This window comes from Euprymna scolopes, chromosome 32, assembly GCF_053919585.1.
Source record: "Euprymna scolopes isolate OS-2025 chromosome 32, ASM5391958v1, whole genome shotgun sequence".
Taxonomy (NCBI): domain Eukaryota; kingdom Metazoa; phylum Mollusca; class Cephalopoda; order Sepiida; family Sepiolidae; genus Euprymna; species Euprymna scolopes.
The window spans coordinates 1,292,449-1,314,556 of record NC_136513.1 but is presented as its reverse complement, the minus strand read 5'-3'; the positions used below and the strand labels follow the sequence as shown (position 1 = coordinate 1,314,556).

Here is a 22,108-nt window from a genome sequence, read left to right as displayed (position 1 = left end):
AGTATATATACAAATGTAAGCAAATTTGAGCATATTTTCTATGTTTAAATATATATGTTCTTTTTTACCAATTATAATAAAATTTTAACCATGGAATAGTCTTATAATCTTCAAAAAGCTAGCATATTTTGTATAGTTTCGTGCCATATCTCAGCGACTGACCTGAATTGTGTAATTGGTTATGTGCCTTTTAAGTCGAACATTTAGGAGGTTATCCATCATCCAGAGCAATTTTTGGCCTTTTATTTACAGCCATAATATGTTTTCCTGGTTTTACATCTCAGTTAAAAAATATCTGATATTTCCCCAAAACATCTTGCTTTAATAGAGGAGAGATTAAACTTGCTACTATGCTTTCAAAGGATCTGAAAAAAACAGCAAGGGGAGACTTAAGTATAAATACGTCTCATATGTTATATGTTCACGTTTTGCTTTTAATTCATAATGTAAATTTCACAGGGTATAAGGATGATTTGATGCTGGAGATATTCCTAAGTGAACCTAATCTAAACAGAGGTCAGATATAAGGTATGAGAAATATTTGGAATCAAGTTCATTTGAAACCATAGAAGCAAATTTTTGTCTCCCCTCTTTAAAAGCCGGAGATTTGGGGTATATATATATGTATAAATATATATATATATATATATATATATATATATATATATATACCTGTAGCCAAATTGAATATCGACATACTCATATCTATTGTTCTATGCAACGAAACTTCATCCAAATTTCCAGGATTTTGAAGATTATAATACTATCCTTTGATTAAAATGCTATGCCAATTTGTTGTAAAAAACAGCTGTATTTTAAAACCAATCAGATATGTCCAAATTTCCCTAAATTTGAATATATAGTGTTCTTGGAGGCCAGATTTATATATTCTATAATGCCTGCACTATTCTACTTGCTGCTGATCTCCTTAATTGTCAACATTAAGGATTAATCGGATTCTATGTATGTGGATTCATATTAAAACACTATGTCATCCCTTTTATTTTATTTTCCCTATGCTAACGAATCTCTTATTACGCTTAAGACTTTTTATGTAAACACCGAATTCCTGAAAATTGTTAACTACATCATGTATTAAGTACATTATAAATATTATTGTACCCTATATTTCTTACAAACTGAATGTATTTAATACGCGTGCGCTAACTTAAAAATACCGACCGGATAACAGTATCATAAATATAGCTTTCTTTTGACATAAATAATAAGCAAAGGACGACTTATGGTTCCAGGTGAATTTATAAGAAGTATTTTTTACAGAAATGAAAGTAACCAATGAAGTTTTGTGCAAACAAACAGTAAATCATACACTTGTTTACATGATTTATTAAGTAGTATATGTGCTTTATTAAGATTAAGCCAATTACAACATAAGTTATTCAATTTAGAGCTGTAAATCAATGAGTGGTTTACAGGTTTACTTTATAGCAAGGGATTTGTCGAAAATTATTAAATTTTCTAAAAATATTATAAAGTTTTGAAAAGTTGTTTTTTACGTAATAAATGACTAATGTCGTCTCTGTGGTTCTGAAAAATACCGCATATATTTTTCTCTTTTTCTATTAACAGAATTCAAAGAGGCTTTCTCGTTGTTCGATAAAGATGGTGATGGCACAATTAGTTGCAAAGAACTGGGAACAGTCATGAGATCTTTGGGTCAAAATCCATCTCAGCAGGAATTATTAGAGATGATCAATGAAGTCGATGGCGACGGTAAGTAAAACTAACAGATATCTAATTCTCAATCACTCTCTATCCCACTCATTGTATCTCGCTATCTCTATCTATCTCTTTTTTTCTATGTGTAGTTATATATATATATATATATATATATATATATATATATATATATATATATATATATGTGTGTGTGTGTGTTTTAGCAATACTCATGTCTATAATAATTCCGTAGTTTTAAGTTTAAGCAAGGTAATTACTAGTCCAGTTTTGGTTTATGAAAGCGGCAGGCATCTACCGTACTAAGCACCTATCAGTGGGTGTACTAGAGCTTTTCTTTCGAGAGTTTGTAACTTGAAATTTTATATCAGCAATTGTATACTAAAAAAAGCAATAGAAATATTTAGATGAACTAAAACATGCCATACGTTGCATATCTGCAACATGAATTGCAAAATTAAATCTTGGCTGAGGAGCTATTTGCCGACTTCTATTCCGAAACTGCAACTTTCTAGAAATCACTCCCGTCGGGAAATAAGTAAAACCAACCGTCCACACACACACACACACACACAGACACACACACACACACACACACACATATATATATATATATATATATATATATATATATATATGCGTGTGTGTGTGTAGAAATTTCAAAAATACAAAATTATGAACTATCCATTTGGCTAAAATTTTTAATATTTGTAATTATTTCTATTTTTGTGAGCACACCCACTGTCCGAATGAATTTGTTCTCGTTTGTTCTCATTATATATATATATATATATATATATATATATATATATATATATATATATATATATATATTATGAGAACTTACACACTTTCAATGGAATCTTATAATCATTATACAAACCCGCAACAAATAATCTTGTGGGGAATTATCGTGACATAAAGCGAAAAACCGACAATTTTCCTCAACAATATATATATATATATATATATATATATATATATATATATATATATATATATATATATATATATATATATTAAACATTTGAAATTTCAAACAAAATGTTGATTTCTTTCACGGGATAGCACCCTTTTGCTTCATCATTCATGGATGGGCAGCATTATAGTAGCTAAAACCTATTTATTTCTATATAAACGTGCCAGTATTAATTACTCCACCTTAATAATCCAAAACGGTTTGGTAACGACTAGAACATGGTGAAAATGACACCCAAAATGAGAACAGTAGTTCGAAAATTACAAATAATATAAGCAATCAATCCTCATATTAAAAATGGAGAACGTGATTTGCTTCATATGTTATCAATATAATCTTTCGCTATTGTCCTTATTAATTCGTTAAAATACTGTCAAATAATAGCATTTAACTTATTTTAGTACATTTTTTGTCATTTTGATTTTTGGCGCCATTTTATTAAATAATAGGGAGAACAATGCTAGGCTCCACAAAGAGAGAGATAGAAAGTGAGAGACGAGCCTCATGACGGCATAAATTCTCTTTTACCCTTCTGGATAATGACGAATAGCATTGCTAATTGATGTAGACAGTTTCTATGCTATTGCATGTTATTGGGCAACCCGCCCAATAATAATTATTGCGATAATGTCAATCTGTTCAGATTCTATACAAACTATATGGTGTTATCGTGAAGGGGATTTCAATAGTACATTATTGCAGATAATTCAGAAATGCCGGAAACATCGCATCCCACGTTCTTCAAAGGAAAACTGTCACAAATCGTTAAATTCAATAGCTTCAGTATGCACTAATAAAACACCCGGTCATTTAGTATTCTTCGACGGATCCAGCTGTTTGGCAAGAATTTGTTGGGGAATATACGCATATTACAATTAAATTAGTGGGCAATGTAATTACTTTAGAAGGACTACTTAAAAGTAAAAGAATGTATTGTGCTCAGTAACTGCCCAGTTTTTTAATAATGACTTCAATTACCAACTTAATATCCTATTTTAAGTCATGTAATATCGTGCTTCTGTCTAGAAAAGTGACTATTTTAATAGATACTTTTATTAGATTTTTTTTAACAGAGAGTGTACGAAAATATTAAAAACTATTTTATCATCTGCACTTTATATTTTTAAACATTGGCTAGAGGTTTATTTAAAAACATAAGCTTGGTTATAATGTTTCAACAATTTTATATCTGATGATCCATTTAAAAACTTATTAGTTTCTACGAACAGTTTTTTCTTACTAGATAATTCAATCTGCTGATTACAGGCTGCAACGTGGTTGGCTTCAAATCAAATGTCATTAAATGATTTTAATAAACCGTTCTTATAAATAATAAAATTATATCAATTTTATTTAATAAAATTCTTCACAATTTAATTGACAAAATATTAATCTGTTTATCGTTTCTCTTCAAGGTAATGGTTATAACTTGTGAGCAGTTAGTATAAAACGGTAATCATCGTAAAACAGTTTTAATCAATAAATTCAACGTATTATTAAACAGGAAATTGGTTTGTCACTGCAGCAAGAAAATCTGCATTAGTCAATGTCGTTTTTTGTTCTGAAGTAGCATTGTACTCGCTAAAGATGACGGTATTTTCTGTATAAAATCTAGAACTTATTTATTTGAATGTCAAAAATTACAAAAAAGCAAATGTTTCATCTAAGTAAAATTCCCACCTTCAACAAGTTAATTTTGTCAAACTCGCAAGGAAATGTATATGAAATGTGGAAGTGAATGCTTTATAAGAGAGTATTCTTGTGTCGTCATACATTATAATGTATAAATCCAGTAAATAAATATATATATATATATATATATATATATATATATATATATATATATATATGATTAGTATTAATTAGTATCGGCTGCAGTGATGCTTGAAACTTTTATATTTTAGAAAGCTTTTATTTAAGGCGTATTATGAATAAACACAATTATCCCTTGCGTTATGTATGCACACAATACACATCTACAATGTTTGAAAACCTTACAAACTTTATATCGTAACATGAGTGCATTAATGGGCACATGTTAAGAACATCGCTCCGTTTTTATATGTACTATACATTTTTCCCATATTTATCTATTTTGGATTCATGTACGTTATTGGAGTGGATTTATTTGTTTGCTAGGCAATGGAACGATCGACTTTCAAGAGTTTGTGGAGATGATGGCGAAGAAATTGAAAGACACAGACAGTGAGGAAGAGATTCGAGAAGCATTCAAAGTTTTCGATAAGGACGGTAGCGGTTACATTGATGCCGCTGAGCTTCGCCAGGTAATGACTACCCTTGGTGAGAAACTTACAGATGAAGAAGTCGATGAAATGATACAGGAGGCTGATGTTGATGGAGACGGACAAGTAAATTACGAAGGTAAGTACTATAATAAAAGGTTACTATAACTAGAACGAAACGCAACATCCATATGAAAAGTATAACCGATCCATTACTTCTTTCTTTATATACATGTAAAATTGAATTTTCGAAGCAATGGTGACAACTGAGTTCAAGCTACGCAATGATTCCATAACGTTTCTTTCGATTTCTCTCTGTTTGAAACTGTTAGATAACTGTTTAGGTTAAATGTGATCGTACAAATACAATTGATGGTAAACGATCAAGTGAAAAAAAACTCGGCAATTATCCAAGACAACATTTTAAAAATCAGCAAATAAGTTGTTATCGAACGTAGATTGGGAGTAAGATAACAAGGGATAAGATGAGAGAACACGCAGTGAATTCTTCATTTTACAAAATTATTTTCAATGAAAACGCTGTGTTTAAAGTGTCTTCATCGCTTAATCACAGTTGGGCAAAAGAAACTACGTGACGACGATTTAAAGGGCTGTTGAAAGGTTTTCATTAAACACAGTTTGCGCATTTATTTGCAACTAAGGCAAAAACACGGAGTTTAACTAGTTGACTGCAGAAAGTTATCGCTGTCTATATGAGTGGAAAATTCAAAGACCGGTAGAAAAGATTAACTTTTGTATGTGAAATGTGAAAATTATTTTGTTCATTGGCTACTTTTAGACTGATTAAAAGCAATATCAAAGATTATATATATATACTATTTTCAGAATGTGAGAGATTGTATATAATAAATTACACAGCCAAACAACGTCGTAGCCCACAAGAGCCATGACAGTAAAAGAACCGGAAGTCCAAGACTCGAGTTTCGCCCTCATTTGGGCTCATCAGTTAGACACACCCGAACTCAGGATTTGAAACCCAAGCCTCTTGCATGCAAGGCAAGCACTCTACCAACTGAGCAAACGCCCTGCACACAAGAAATTAATCAACCAACACAGATCAAGCAAACCGAGTCTTGGACTTCCGGTTCTTTGACTGTCATGGCTCTTGTGGGCTGCGACGTTGTTTGGCTGTGGAATTTATTATATACATACATATATATATATATATATATATATATATATATATATATATATATATGTGTGTGTGTGTATACGAGAAATTACATAGTCACAGACAATGCTAAACAATGACCGCATCGCATGACTCAAATAAATATAATAGTTGAATGAAGACATAAAAATCCTCGTTTTTAACGCATACAGAAATCGGCAAGTTCAAATGAAAGATGTTATTTTTAATTGCCGACATATTTCTATTACTTTCTGTGCTTACTAAATTCAATTTAATTTTTTCAAGTAATTTAATATTCAAGTTCTCTTATCTATTTCCTTCCTATATAGCTACATTAATAATCGGTTACGATTGTCGCTGATAGCAATCAATAATAAAAGAAGAAACAATGAATTACGGTCCAATTAACTTTTTTCTTTTTCTTTTTTTTTACGTCGAACGTAAACTGCTTGACCACTCGGATTTTACTTCCGGTTCAGACAACTGTAACTGCGGAATCTAACTATGAGCTTTATTTATTAGTACTTCCCACTAAAAACGTATTATTAAACAAGCAAATTTCTTATTTACAATTTATTATTCGAAGGATACCGTGAAATTACTTGCATTTCACTGAAAAAACAAAAACAAAAAAACAATAAACCGATTATGATAGATTGTATTGCTTTGCATTTCTTTCTTCCGTAAGACGTAAACTGCGAGACTACTGAGTTTTTACTTCCTGTTTGGATGACTCCAACCGACGAATCTTACTATGACCTTCTTTTATTACTGTTTACAACCACACACATTTTTGGAAACTAACATATCATTTTTTACAAATTACTATTACAACGAAACCATATCGTGAATTTACTTACATTACACGTGAAAATCACAAACAAAATTAAAAACAATAACAAAAACAATAACATAAACTGCGCGACTACTCCGTTTTTATGTTCGGTTTGGATGACTATAACAGACGATTCTACCTATGAGCAATTTATTATTCAATTTTATTAGTTACATATTTTGATCGTGTAATTACGTTCTGTTACGTTCGCGAAAGTCAGTTCGAACTAAAAAAGACTCTGACACTGTTTTAGATAGCTTTTAACTTATTTACCCAAAGTTAACATATTCAACAGAGTCCGCGGCCACTTCTCTACTCCAAATACAGACAAATAATTTTCTATTATACAACTTTAGATTTAATAATTAGAAGGGTGTGACAAGATCTGTTCAATGAATACATGTTAGAACACTTTCAGGATAAACCAATAATGTCGCTAGATGATCGTATGTCAACCCGCCCTTCAATGAAATGTTTTTGATCATTCGAGTATAGTTTACCCTTACTCTGTAGTTTTACTTAATTTCTATCTTTTTTTTACTCTATCAACTGTTCTCCGATCTCTATCTGGCCATCCCTATCTAACCATATATATATATATATATATATATATATATATATATATATATATATATATATATATATATATATAAAGAAAGAGAGAGTGCGTCCTATAATTGTATCTCTGGCACTAGTAGTTTAAAAATGATTACACAAATGCAGAGATTAGTAAAAGTATAGTAGGCTATTAATATTCGATTTCATGGACTAGGATAATTGGTAATCGCGTTTTCTTTGATACGTTTTCAAATGCCCTCAGCTCACGTGACCCGTAAGTAAGTAATGCGCTCATACATATTCAACAAAATAGATAATAGGATTATGTTCTTGTTAAGCTCGTAATATCGGAAATAACATCTTAGATTTATTAATCTAAACCTAAATGAGAGTAGTTTCATGATGCACGTGTAACTTTGTTCGCCATTTTATTTATCTGAAGTGTTTGTTTATGGATCAATAATTATCTCCACGGCGATGTGTAAAACGTCAACATTGTACACAATAATAGTAACGCAATCATTTCATGTGTTTGTGTCAATTTCTCTAGATGGACATTTGCATTAAAATTGTTAATTGAAGTAACGGTTTTTTTTTCTATGGTTAAAAAACAATATAAGACTTATCTTTTGTAAAACAAATAGATTTTTTAAGGAACTACACAAACGAGTTAATAAAATAAATTTAATTTTACGTCTTCTGTTGGCTCTTATGTATCTAAAGGTAACTTTGCATAATAATAAAATCAAAACAATTTTTTAGGCCTTTTTGGATTTACAATTTTTAATATCTGAATAATCGTATATTCTCTTATATGAATATTTTATTATAGAAATCTGTTACAGTGTCATATCGCGTAATATTTGAACTTCATACAATTTAAAGCTTTTTAACAATAATTATATTTAAAAATTCTGTTTATTTGTTGTTGTTGTTGTTGGTGGTGTTGTTGTTGTTGTTGTTGTTGTTGTTGTTGTTGTTGTAATTCAAATAATTACATTACCGAGAAAAAATATCAAGAAAAAGCTTTTTTAACACATTAATATTGATGTTATGTCCAATTTTTTTTACAATTTTAAGGTAAGTGAAATGAATAACAGGATTTCATATGCATAATCAAATAACTATTTTTTTTATTTATTTGATCTTTTCAACTTTAAAAAATGTTGAAATTTTTAGTTTTTGTAACATGAAGGAGGGGGTAGAACACCTACAGAAATTTCCTCTATTATATTTAACAACACCTACTTTAATTATGTAAGTTTATTTAATAATGAATAAATATCGATAAATGCATGAAAATATGAATATTATTTGATTTTTATCTAGATTGTTTAAACATGGGTATGTCTAAGGCTTCAAAAACATCACTATATATGAACGTTGCTTTAAACCGTCGATAATGTAAACACGCTTTTTGTCTCGAATTTTCCTTTTTGTTTTATACTGTAAAATATTAGCAGCTTATTTTAAGCCTCTTTTTTTAAATATTAAAAATGTTAGGATGATAATATCAAATTAAATTACATAGTGTTACATATAGGAGGCTAAAAACTGTAGCGTGTCTTGGAGGTACCTATGTATAAAAGTTACATATGAGATTCGCTGATAAAAATAAACACAAACATAAGTTAAGGAAATTAAAGAACGAATACATTACCAACTTAATATTACTATGCCAGACATATCTGCTATATTTATATATATGTATATATATATATAAACATATACATACATATATAAAAACAAAATGTGTCGCTGTAGCACAACACTTCAATGCGGCTAGACTAAAATACATGGAGCCAGGATAGAAACTCGACTGGTAAGGCCAGTATTATTAGATCAACTACCTTATTATAAGGTCAACTACCGTATAATAAGGTCAACTACCTAAAACTAAGATTGAAACTCGACATCTTTTGCAACAGTTTACGGTTTTAACTCACAGGCTAATTCGCTGCTCCAAGAGGGGTATATGAAATTACAAATATTACAAATTTTCCAAACTTTAAGCCCCATTTATGTACACAAAATGTATCGCATTGTACGCTACTGACAGTTTAGGAAAATAGAGATCACACACACACACACACACACACACACACACACACACACACACACACACACACACACATATATATATATATAATTGATATGTAGTTTGCTTGAAGCATTGTGTGGGATAGGTATGTAGTAGAAATTAAGAAGGCTATCACAATGCGAAGAATATAATGGATATGTCACAGACACAGCAAGTAAGACATTTATACTTAATGCAATTGAATTAATATATGTATATATAGACATATATGTGTGTACTTATTGATTTGTAAATTGTCACTTGTTTTCGTTTTCTCTCATCAACACCGAATATATCTCATTCCTCGCTTTGTGATTGCCTTCTAAATCTCTACTATATATATATATATATATATATATATATATATATATATATATATATATATATATATATATATATTAGCACAGTTAACCAAACATGAAAGCCCAGTAAAATATTAAAATTAGTCAACACTATAATTATTATTGTTATTAGTCATTGCCTTAAAAGATACTGACTTTTTGTAATGTTTGTGCCTTTTAACAGTACAATTCCTCTTGTTGAAAATTTATTTCGATGGTATATTTGGGATTTGTGTTACGGTTACCAAAAAGATTTATTGTATTTTTTATCCTACTGAGTAACGTTTTCATAACAAATATAGAAGTATATTTTACACGAAGGTTTACTAAGTTTTCTTTTCTATGAACTTTCCGAATTAATACAACTTTATGTTGACACGTGCATTTTTAGAACTCTTTATCGGGTTTCTACTTTAGGGATTGGTTACTGCCTAGTTCTACACATATATTAGGCCCTATTAAAATATAATGTGAATATAAGAAATAATATAGAGATAGATAGATAGATAGATAGATAGATATGCGACTGTAGTTACAGCCCAAATAATTATCCCTATAGCGCAGAAATTCGTGCTAATGGATAACGATATAAACATATATATATATGTATATATATATGCATATATATGTGTATGCATACATATATTTACATACAGAGACGTATATATATATGCATACATATACAAATATATACATATATATACATACATATATATACATGCATATATATACATATATATATACATATATATATACACACACATATATATATACATACATATATATATACATACATTTATATACATATATACATACATATATATATATGTGTATATGTGTATATACATGTATGTATATATATATGTATATATATATATATAAATAAATATATATATATATATATATATATATATATATATATATATATATATATATATATATATATACGAATAATAAGAGAGAAGAGGTCAATATGTATATCGGTACAAACGACTCTATAGAAACACATTTTTCTCTATATATTCTTTGTAGTTTAATCATGGGATTGTCTCCAAAATCAAGACTCGTTAGATATTTATGAAAGAAACCGACCGCCAATCAGAGTAACCAGCTTTTTGTTCAATCAAGTGTCATCGTTCTTTATTTCTTATCTAGCGTTGTTCTTTTATGCGTCGTCTTATTGTAATTCAAAGCTTGTTGTATTTCTTCTCTTTGCAGAATTCGTCAAGATGATGACCTCCACAACATAATTCAGCGACCCCGATTGCAGCTAGCTTCAACAATCAAAGGAACACACACAATTCACCCTAATGCAAACAGAAATACAATAATATTTTTTTTTTAATGTGTTTTGTTTGCTTTGTTATTACTGCCACGAAAAGGTCACCTCATACTTAAGGACGTTGAACATGTTTTTGTAAAAAGGAAATATATTATGCTCCGCATTATGGCTTATCATCAACTAGAATATTCAGTTTAGGCCATGTTACTTATATACAAATTATATATATACATATATATACATATATGTATATAAGTATATATGTATGTATGTATGTATGTATGTGTGTATGTATGTGTGGGTATGTATGTATGGATGGACGGATGTATGTATGTATGTATGTATGTATGTATGTATGGATGTATGGATGGGTGTGTGTATGTATGTATGGAGCAATTTTCATAATTTATGACAAATATGTTTGAAAGTGATGAAAATAAAATGCTAAATATGGTGTTATTTTTTGGGGTTTGTGTTTTTATTTATATTATTAAATTCTTTACACAATCGTTTTTTCTGATACACGAAATAAATTCAGCATGCATGATTTATGCATTCATACGCTTAATAATTGAAAACAACATCACAACATTATTATGTTTGATAAAACGTAATCACACCAAAGATGTTCTTAATTGTTATAATCTTTTTACTTTGGAAAATATGTAGACTAAGATATATTTTTTGTAATTTTAAAAAGAATACATATGTTGAAATCCATTGAACACTTGTATATAATAATATCTCAAATAATTTCGTCTGTTCCATTGATCTAAATGTATTTGTTAACAAATATATAATAATAAAATCTGTCTCTTCGATAATACATGATAAACTGTTATGCAATACTGTTATATTTCTTAAATAATAACCTCCAATTTACGCATGGTCTAATGGCTAGAGAGCCCTGCAAACATGTCAAACCTCGTTGAATTTTCCTCACTCTATTCATTTGCTATACCCACACACATGAAATTAAAACTCATCGAGGATAATTTTTATGAATTTCCTCTGGTCTTATAGAGACTATCCAATGTTACTCAAATCTGCGCAGGTTATATTGTCGGTGACAATTCGCATTCGCACTCAAAATAAACATAATGCTTCTCCAGCGTTTTTTGATACATTGTTATCGTAGATCCTCATTTTTAACAAACTAGCACTGATTTTCTCAGTCAAAGTTTACCTTTAACACAACTCGCCGAGGAAAACTATTTTTCCCAATATTTTGGATAAAATGATTGGAAATACAAGCTTTTGTTCTAAGACTTCTCATGTCTAAACAATAATAACATATGTCTATGACAAAGTGAATCGGTCCATTTCTGAACTATCTTTTACTAGGTCCAAGCATTCTCTTTCAAAATATATTTCCCTTACGTTTACTGTTCAGCCAATTAATGTTCGCATTTTATTTAAATTATATTCCCAACGAGTGTGAGCGCGAGAAATTTTAACCACATGTTTTATAAGAAAGTATATACTTCCCAAAATATTGTTTTACAAATATAACGGACCAGAGTCGCAATAATCTTTAATAATATTTCATTAACCTGTATGTATAATTATAAATTTCGAATTAACACGCTATTTACCTTTAAAAAGTCATAGTTTTCAATGGAGCGTAACGCAACCTTTATCGTTTTGCGCAAGCCTTGCCAACAATTTGATCGGTCACGTGTAGCGAGTTTGACGACCAAGGCTTTTGATATGGGTCTCTGATTTTGACAATAGTTTACCGATTGAATTAATGCTGTTTATTTTACACCTTTAAACTCTGTATATTTCCTTTATTTACGCATAAACTGTGATGCTTTTGTTTCGGTTTTAATTATATCGCTCCCCATTTGAACAATTCATGAAGGTCGGGTGCCTTTTGTGTTTGTGTTATCTTTACTTTGCCAAAAGATTTGCATAATCTGTGGATACCTTAATATAGAGAATTATTTTCTTATCGTTGTTGGTTTTAGAAGCATACATTCAATCATAATGCGAATATTAAACATTTGCAAGTTATTAGACTATTTCTTACTATAAAATAACATATAAATACACATAAAGTACATGACATGCGATTTTTAATATTTTTCTTAATAAAAATAGTGTCAGCTTTCTCATATATACATAGTTATTTTCTGTCAAGAATCTCCTTAGTAATGAAAATATAAGTGATTTTACAGTTTATATTGAGTAATTGAATTGTTTGAAATCGTTCAAGGTTATATTTTTTCTGTTCATGTGTATTCGATCGGCTATTTTTCAGTTGTTCACTATTAACATTCTCCATAAAGTAATAAATTATATTTTAAAGTTGCTTTTGTAAAGCCGAAATATTTATCAATATTTAACATACTTGATATTTCAATCGATTTTAACTTTTAAACTTCGGGAGTTCATATAATGTGTTAGTCTTTTTCTCCATATGTTAAACCGTAAATTATTATAAATATTTCAGGATGTTATATTAATAATTACCGCTACAAACAGAGAATATGAATAACAATTTAAAAAAATAACCGCTACAAACAGAGAATATGAATAACAATTTAAAAAAATAACTATAAACAACATTTACACCAACATAATATTATCTTCCTGCAACTGCTTCATACGTATATTATATTTATTTGATCTTACCTCTTAGACTTTACGGTACAAGAAACCTTCTAATTCTTGCAATTTCCCACTAAACATTATATATAGTGTGATTTTCTTTTGAAAAATTAATTGTTGTTAACTAAGAGATTAGCGATACGAATTCATCCGGGGTCGATTACCAATATTTTTAGCTTTCTCTTAATAAAGCATCTGTTTACGTTGTGTCGATCCTGCTGAAGACATGTGAACACCTTTCCTGAGTTATTGATAATGGAAATAACACGGACTTTCTATAAGGTCATCTTTAACATAAAACCAAATATTATATATTCACCAGAATTCCTAGTCGGGTTTACAAAGACAAAAATCAGGTATTTCATAGAATTATTTTATAAATCTTAAATGTTTTACAACTTTTAAATATTTTTTTAAAAATTATAAAACTATAAACTCTCTAATTAGAAGATATTGTTTTGGTTTTAAACGGCATCGCTATTTTTCGTGTGTATGAAAGTTACATTCAATAATTTTGTGGAGATCAAACGAACATAACTTCCCCTCGAGTCTAACCTTACAAAGGGGCAGATTAGTATAAAAGTAAATTGTGGGAAACAATTATTTGGGCAATTATTTCTACAGAATTGAATATTTTTTTTACGTATTTTACGATAGAATGCTCACATATGCTGATCGTATTAACGAACGCTGTATCTTATGAAGATTAGTATATTTAAGAATAACATTTGATAATGCAATTGTTTGTACTTTCTTTAATCAGGTTATTTTTCATGCCATAATATATAAGACTTTTCTTCACAGTATATGCAATTATTATAATAACTATTAAATATAGTTGAATCACGGTGATTTATACCAGCAATAATACACGTTTATACAATGTTAGACGGTCATTCATCTTCACAAAGAATAAATCATTAATCGGTTCATGTATGTAACTATTATTATATAAAAAAAATGTCTTTGTATGTGGGTGGGGGTTCGTTCCCTATAAACTTAAGGACGGTTGAGCCTATATTTTTTTAATATCACATCGATAAACGAAATAAATTCGAATTAAGCATAGAGTCCAATTTAGACACATGTTAACACTTTTATATAACCTAACATCACAAGTATATTTGAGCAGTTTTATCGCAATATAAGCAGAAATGTGCAGCCTATAACACCCACTATCGATTGTTTTATAACAGGGTCGCGTTCAAATTGAATGCTACCTTTTATAGCACAATTGCACTATGATAGGCTTAAATTTAATCCAAGTGTTTATGTAAAACTAACTTCATAAAATCACCAGCTGAAGGTGTTCGAAATTAATGTTTCTGGATTGAATCATGATACTTGACTTTTGATGGCAAACTTTCAATGAAACAATTATTTATATAATTTATGAAAAACAACAGTAGAGTATCTACAGTTCAATGTAAACTACAATATCAGCAAATAACTGCGAGAAAGCACGTGAAGCTTAATTGGCAATGATGGTCCCTAACTAGCAGGTATAATCAATCGCTTTGCATAAAAATAGGCGATTTTACCCATTAAGATGATAATGAAAGTATAGAAGGGAGGAAGATTTGTTGATCCTCTTTCCATCCCGCTTCTACATAAATCATAATTACTTCAATCCCGGATAATTTCGTGTTTACCTGTTAGTAATTATTATTTAAGTAACTTTATTTCAGTTGATATATAGCTCTTCTTATATAGAGGATAAAGTTGTGTGGAAATTATCAAAAATTGATCGTGATTGATTTAAGACTAGCCATATAATAAATATAGATATACATTGCATTCTATTCTATAGGAAGTTACATTTTTTGTAAAAATTTCTTAATCGTATGAGTTGTTAATACGACACATAAATAATTTTTGCCTTGACAAAAGTAAATATGTTAAAAACCAAAACAAACGGAAATATTAACAACCACAATATCGTTACTAATAACACAATTTATCAATTAAATGTGTCATTGCAATTTTTCGAATTACGCATTATTATGCAACGATACTCATACCAACCAAAGCAGTAAAATGCTTTCACTGAATTGTATACAGTACGTTTAAATTAATATTTCAAAGGCGAATGTTTTATAAATTTGAATGACTTGTAAAATCAGATTTTTATTGGATAACCCGAAATAAACCACTAACAACGTTTCTACATTGACTCAAATTCATTATAATTACACTTTTTTAAATAAAACTTTCCTATTCGTATGAGTTCAATAGAGAGTCGCATTTCCTTTTCCTAGTAACATCATATAATATATATTTATTAGATTTTCTTTTATTGTGCGTTCAGACAAAGATATATTATTAATTGATTGATTAGATCGTGTGGAAGAAGAACTTTTATTGTAATAATTCCTATTATATTCATAGAATTCAATCCTCTGTAGACGGACGACCTTCTCCGCAGAAATGGTTGAGATTTCTGTGTACCCTTACTTTAAATATTACATTCAATATAATCATTTAGATACTCATCTTATCGTTTCTATAATTACATGTATCAAGTGAAGTTATGTCGTATTAAAATTATATAGGTTCCGGTGCGAACGCAGATTGTCGGATACGTTTTACATTTCAATCAAAATAAGTTGAATTAATCGACGTTACATATAATATCGTTTCAGAATATTTAAAATGATGATACTACATCTATTAAATGTAGGGGAAATTCGCGAACAAATAAATAAAAATACAGGGTCAACAAATATATATATATATATATATATACATATATATACATACACACATATAGATACATATATATATATATGTATGTATGTATGTATGTATGTATGTATGTATATTGGCAGAAAATCATTATCTAAGCACGTGTGATTAGACATGACTGAGTCCTTCTTTTTCCCGATTTTGTTGGATAACTTTTCAATTCGCTGAGCGCTCTTTCTTTTTTACGCTAGCATGTTGTGCATTATTAACTTACTATTTAGCCGATCATAGCGCCGTTAAACAAAACCTAACATTCCCTGATACAAACCTACACTCCATACAAATTAAACAAAAACTACAACCTCTTATTAACCGGATCTTATTTAATATCGGGAAAAATATACTAACCGTATTTAACATATAATAATAAATAAATAACCAAACAAATAAAACATAAAATAAGAAAATTAAAATTAAAAATAAATAATTCGCCCCCACCCATCCTTAACTCAGCTTTCTAACCAATATAGAAAATAGAAGTAAGTATAAATATACCAAGCCTCAATAAAGAAAATGGCAATTACAATCGTCCCTGACGACGAAAAACCTGACTGAAGAAAATGGCAAAACAGCAATTACTGGACGCCATAATATACAACATGCCAGCTAAAGTTAAAGTGGCGAATTAAAATGTTAGTCAACAACATCAGAAAAAAGTACTCCGTCGTGTTCAATCAGACATGTTTGAATATATGTATGTATATATATATATATATATATATATATATATATATATATTTGTGTGTGTGTGTAATATATACCGCACCCCATGTGGGAGGGTACCAGATTGGATAAAGGGAAAATTATTCCCAACTCGCATTCAGGTAAAAATTCACTTTCGTAAATAATTGTATTCGTTCAAAACATATCGCAAAAACAAAAACAAATAACATATATGTAAATCGCCATATATCGAGACAGTCGGTGAGATGGACCAGCGGTTAAGGAGGTCAGGCTCATTACCGTGGGGTCCCGATTCTGAATCTCGCTAGATTAAGCTACTCTGATGAGTCGTAGATGACGAAACACGTGTCAGTGGAAATTATATTAAAAAAATATATATATATATATACTCTTCAGAATAAAATTATCTAACAATCAACTGGTATGTAAACATGTGATTATAAGTTTTACAAAATATTATTGGCAGTAAAATTCTATAAGAACTATCCCACCTAAATTAACTTCCCTTACTCTATGACATTTAAATACTTAAACAACTTTTAATTCTGAGTTTCCATGTATCACTGACTTTAGCAAATAAGATGTAAATCCTTATAACTATTTGCTAATATTTTCTCCTCTGAAGAGATGGTAGACATCTAACCCTTATAAGATAAGGAGTTATAATATTTCAAATGTATTCTTTGTCTTACATAGAATAATATAAATCTTTTGATTTGAAATTTAAACATCTCACTTCATAAATTTTGAAATTTATTGAATGACTAAAATTTTATATATATATATATATATATATATATATATAAAGTAGGAACTGGTGAGAATAATTCTTTCATTTAATTAATACTCTTAACCCTATAGTAAGGGTGTTGGGGGGTACACGATTTAAGATGGGCTGGCGTTATCCGCCTAATAGTCAGAGACACGAACAGGCTCAACTCCAAAGAACCCTGGCATATCACAGGTACTGTATTCCTATTTTGTGAATTGTTTAGACCATGAAGTAGTTTCTAGTAAAACCTCTCGATATCACATTAGTGGGAACAACTACGGCTTTTTACGCGCCAATTGTTAAACAAACTTTACTTTCCTTTTTGTCTCTCGCTACATGCTCTTTTCTGAACAATTATGCTGACGTTTTTCACACATTTCTGACTTTACCATGAACAGAAAAAGAACAATTGAAAACAAAATAAACTCAGAAGACAAATTCTCCAAGTAAAATCCACTACTAAGTTGCCTGCCTCAACATCAGGCGTCTTACTTACAACATCCCATATGTTGAAATCTAACTACGGGTTAACAAACACCCTATTGTTTCTGTGCAAAAGTGTTTTCTTAGACAATTATTCGATCATAGTTTATTTAAACTGAACCTAACTCTTAAGACAACAGCGAACATGAAATGTGTTCCTACATTCGAGATGGCTTCGCTTGCGACATGGATCTACATGTGCTTTTCAGTAGTATTTGATTACACTATTGCTTTCAAATTTGCTTTACATTCATCTCAAAACGATGGTGTCACTATATTTGGCATTATAGCGGGATAAATAAACCGTATTCGGATTACCCAATCCTCAGCTAAAATTCACATCTGTAGAGAAATCCACGTCACAACGTTGAATGGCTGATTCAGTCAAAAAAGACAGATTATGAAGGTTAGTTCTGTCAGGAGTTCTCCTTTGTCTATGATTCAAACCAGCTTGTTGAGGAACCAACTTACATTCTCTCTCTCTCCCTCTCTCTCTCTCTCTCTCTCTCTCTCTCTCTCTCTCTCTCTATATATATATATATATATATATATATATATATATATGGACAAATTGTAATTTTTCTAGATTTTATTCTCACCACCTCACTCGGCTGGCTGAATTAAAATGAAAACAAATAGTAACAAGCTCTCAAATATTTCACTGTCCATCACAGTGTATCGCTACTCGATAGCCTATGACCAAATCCGTACCTTCATAGTTGATGGCCCCTCCCCAAATGTATACTCTATCGCATTCGATCTAGAGACTGGCTAAATATTGACATAGACAGCAATATACGCTCGAAAATATTCAACTTTTATTAAATAGCCAACTTTGGTATACGATTGAATGTGCCGCTCCAATGGCACACATAAATTACTATTTTAATTGATTTCGATGAAACATATGCTATGAAATTAAAACGGGCTCTAGAACTGCTAGCAACTCCTGCAAAAATTTTATAGAAAACGTGAGAGAGTTTTTTACCCTATTTGTTAAGACTAAAGTGATATTACAGATGCTAAGCTCCCACGAGTTTTGACACAAAAAACAGTGTTATGAATACATGTGTAACTTCTATCCCAACTATTATCAACTGAATCGAGGTAATTCCCTCAGTATCCGAAAAGTATTTCGCTAGAAGCTTCACATCAAAAACTATTCTGTGTGATAATAGCCGGTTACTCTCTAAAATTCCCATTTATGACTGAAAATAGCCTTTGGGACATCTATATATTCTCTGACATGTTTCCAAACTTATCAAGCATCTTGATTCCAACAAAGGAAATGTCCTTGACCATGTTCCAATCATAGTGCTCAAAACGATGTAATTGTAACTCGCTGCTAAAATGACAAAATTGTTCGACAGTTGCTTAAAGGAAAGACGCTTCTCATCACCTTGGAAGACCACGTCAGTATGTCAAGTATTGCAAAGTTCGAGGACATGATTTCTGATTGTTGGTACAGTCTCTGCTGCATCATGAGAAAAATGCTTCAGTCTGTTATAAATGGAGAAGTTGCCGTCCACCTCAGCACAAACGACGTGTTGTGCAACTTGCACTATGGTTTCTATTCTGAATAGTCAACAGCTAATGTGCCGACGGTAGTATCACACATTATCAGTGAATATATTTATGATGGTTTCCTTTCTAGTGTATAGCTTTTGAAATACATAAAACATTTGTCATAAAGGTCTAAATCATATTATTCCTAGCTACACAAATCACATTCTTAGATATTTCGTCGACTTTACGCAAAAGAGTCAAAACTTAAATGGCCGAGAAGTACCAGGCTCTTTCTGATTATTCTTACTTTTTATGTAGGGGGAGGTAATGCAATATGGAAAGAAATGATTTGCTACTTTTAATGCAACGGAAACCAAACATATCTATTTTCACCAGTTTTCCCCCGTTGAAATAAGTGTTATCGTCTTGAAAAAGCTCTCCCATTTAATAACATTCTAAGACTGAACTTTTACCCCGAACAAAACTATGTATGCCTACATCAGATACGTTGCCAAAATCACTGGAAAATTGTGAGATAGTTCTACGCTCCAGAAATATCATTTCTGACGCAATCCTCTACCTGTACAACGAATAAAATCCGTCCTTAGATGGAATAACTTTGCCACATCTAAGGTGGAGTTCTCATAAGAAACATTCTTTGTCTTAATAAGCTTCAAAACTTTCTTAAAAACTTTTGTGGGCAAGAACCGTTTCGTCACCTTACTCACAAAAGAGACGCCCGACTTCTTTTCTGTTCTATCGTTCCTTTTATAGATACCTGAATGATCTCCCTTTGTATATATCCGCAGTAAATACTCACCTAGCTACAACATTCTTCACTCTCCATCGGTGCCTAAATCTGAGTGGAAATTAAACGAGCAAAGTTCCTTGCCAAGAACTCTCCGTCTGTGGAACGCAATCCGATGTGTCTGTCTGTATCAAGGCTACCTAAAAGATAGTCATCTAAAATCTTATATGAATAAATTCCCATTAGTCCAGGCACTTCTACCATAACTGATTATGGTGTACGTCTATCTACCTTACAGATGAAAATGCATTTTTATAATCGAGGTTGCTTCCATATTTTGAATCCTGAAACGCTTTAGTATACGCTAAAGAAATAGAACAAATTGGAATATATACGAATTAATATCTAAATTATTCTGTTATCACGGCAGATTTAGATCTAGCTATATGTATCTGCTTTACACATTTCCAAATGCAACTAAATAATCCCTATATCACACAGAATTGCGCCTAGTAGTTCATTTCTTAAGTTTACTCGGTTCATGCTTTTAAAAGTAGATGATGTACAGAGAGGCTAAAAAGCAAAGTCCGCACTTGTCATTTTTCAAAAACAGCAAATTTTAGCTAAATTGAATGTAACTGTTTAAATAAACTAATCTCATTTACTCCTTCTTATATTCCTCTATCATTTTACCTGTTCATATTTTACTTTTAATTCAAGTATACTAGTGTCCCCGTCAATATAAAACAAAATAATTTCTAATCTAGAAGGCACACTGAAACTCAGCACAATGGAAAATTGTTTTTTAAATGTAAATCTTTTGGGCATTCTTTGAATTAGTCTGCAGGAATACTCTAGTGAAAGGGCATCCCACATTTCTGTCATAGTTTCCAGATTTGAAATGTTATTGTTGCATAACTGTTGCTTGATGTAATGGCATACGTTTTCGAAAACGTTTAATACGAAATACTATGCCCTTCAGGGAACCTCTTGACATTGCCAGCTTTGTGAATGGGAGCAGTAGCCTGCATGGAGATAGTATTATCATCTAAATTCGTGTCAAAGTAGGGTAGAAAAGGCTCAGTCAACATATGAATGTACTTGATTAACTTAATTTGACCTTGCAAGCGAACTATATCCCCTGGACGATTGCCACTAATAACGCCCTACACCAAAACTCGACCTCCACTACCTTGCAGTGTTGAAATTGTGCACCTAGGATTAAATTATTCGTTTTTCCTTCGACGGACGTACTGCCTATCATCAATCTCGCTTCTTAAACTTGATTTCGTCGCTAAAAATCACTTTCAACCAATATGAAGATTTATTATCTTTATTGCATCAGACGAAGTCCCGATGGCGCTTTCTGTTCTTTACATAAATCATTG

The 22,108-nt window shown here is 30.6% G+C and overlaps 1 protein-coding gene across 1 annotated transcript in view; it reads left to right on the top strand.

Annotated features, from left to right (window-relative positions):
- The window catches only part of LOC145256095 (calmodulin-like), a 37,732-nt gene extending 26,104 nt beyond the window's left edge, over nt 1–11,628 (top strand). Inside the window, exons 3-5 of the mRNA XM_080114681.1 lie at nt 1,591–1,734; nt 4,817–5,059; nt 11,106–11,628. Of these exons, the coding sequence (XP_079970807.1) occupies nt 1,591–1,734; nt 4,817–5,059; nt 11,106–11,137 (419 nt within the window). The 3' untranslated portion in view covers nt 11,138–11,628. The remainder of the gene's footprint in view (nt 1–1,590; nt 1,735–4,816; nt 5,060–11,105) is intronic.
- Nucleotides 11,629–22,108: the final 10,480 nt, after the last annotated feature.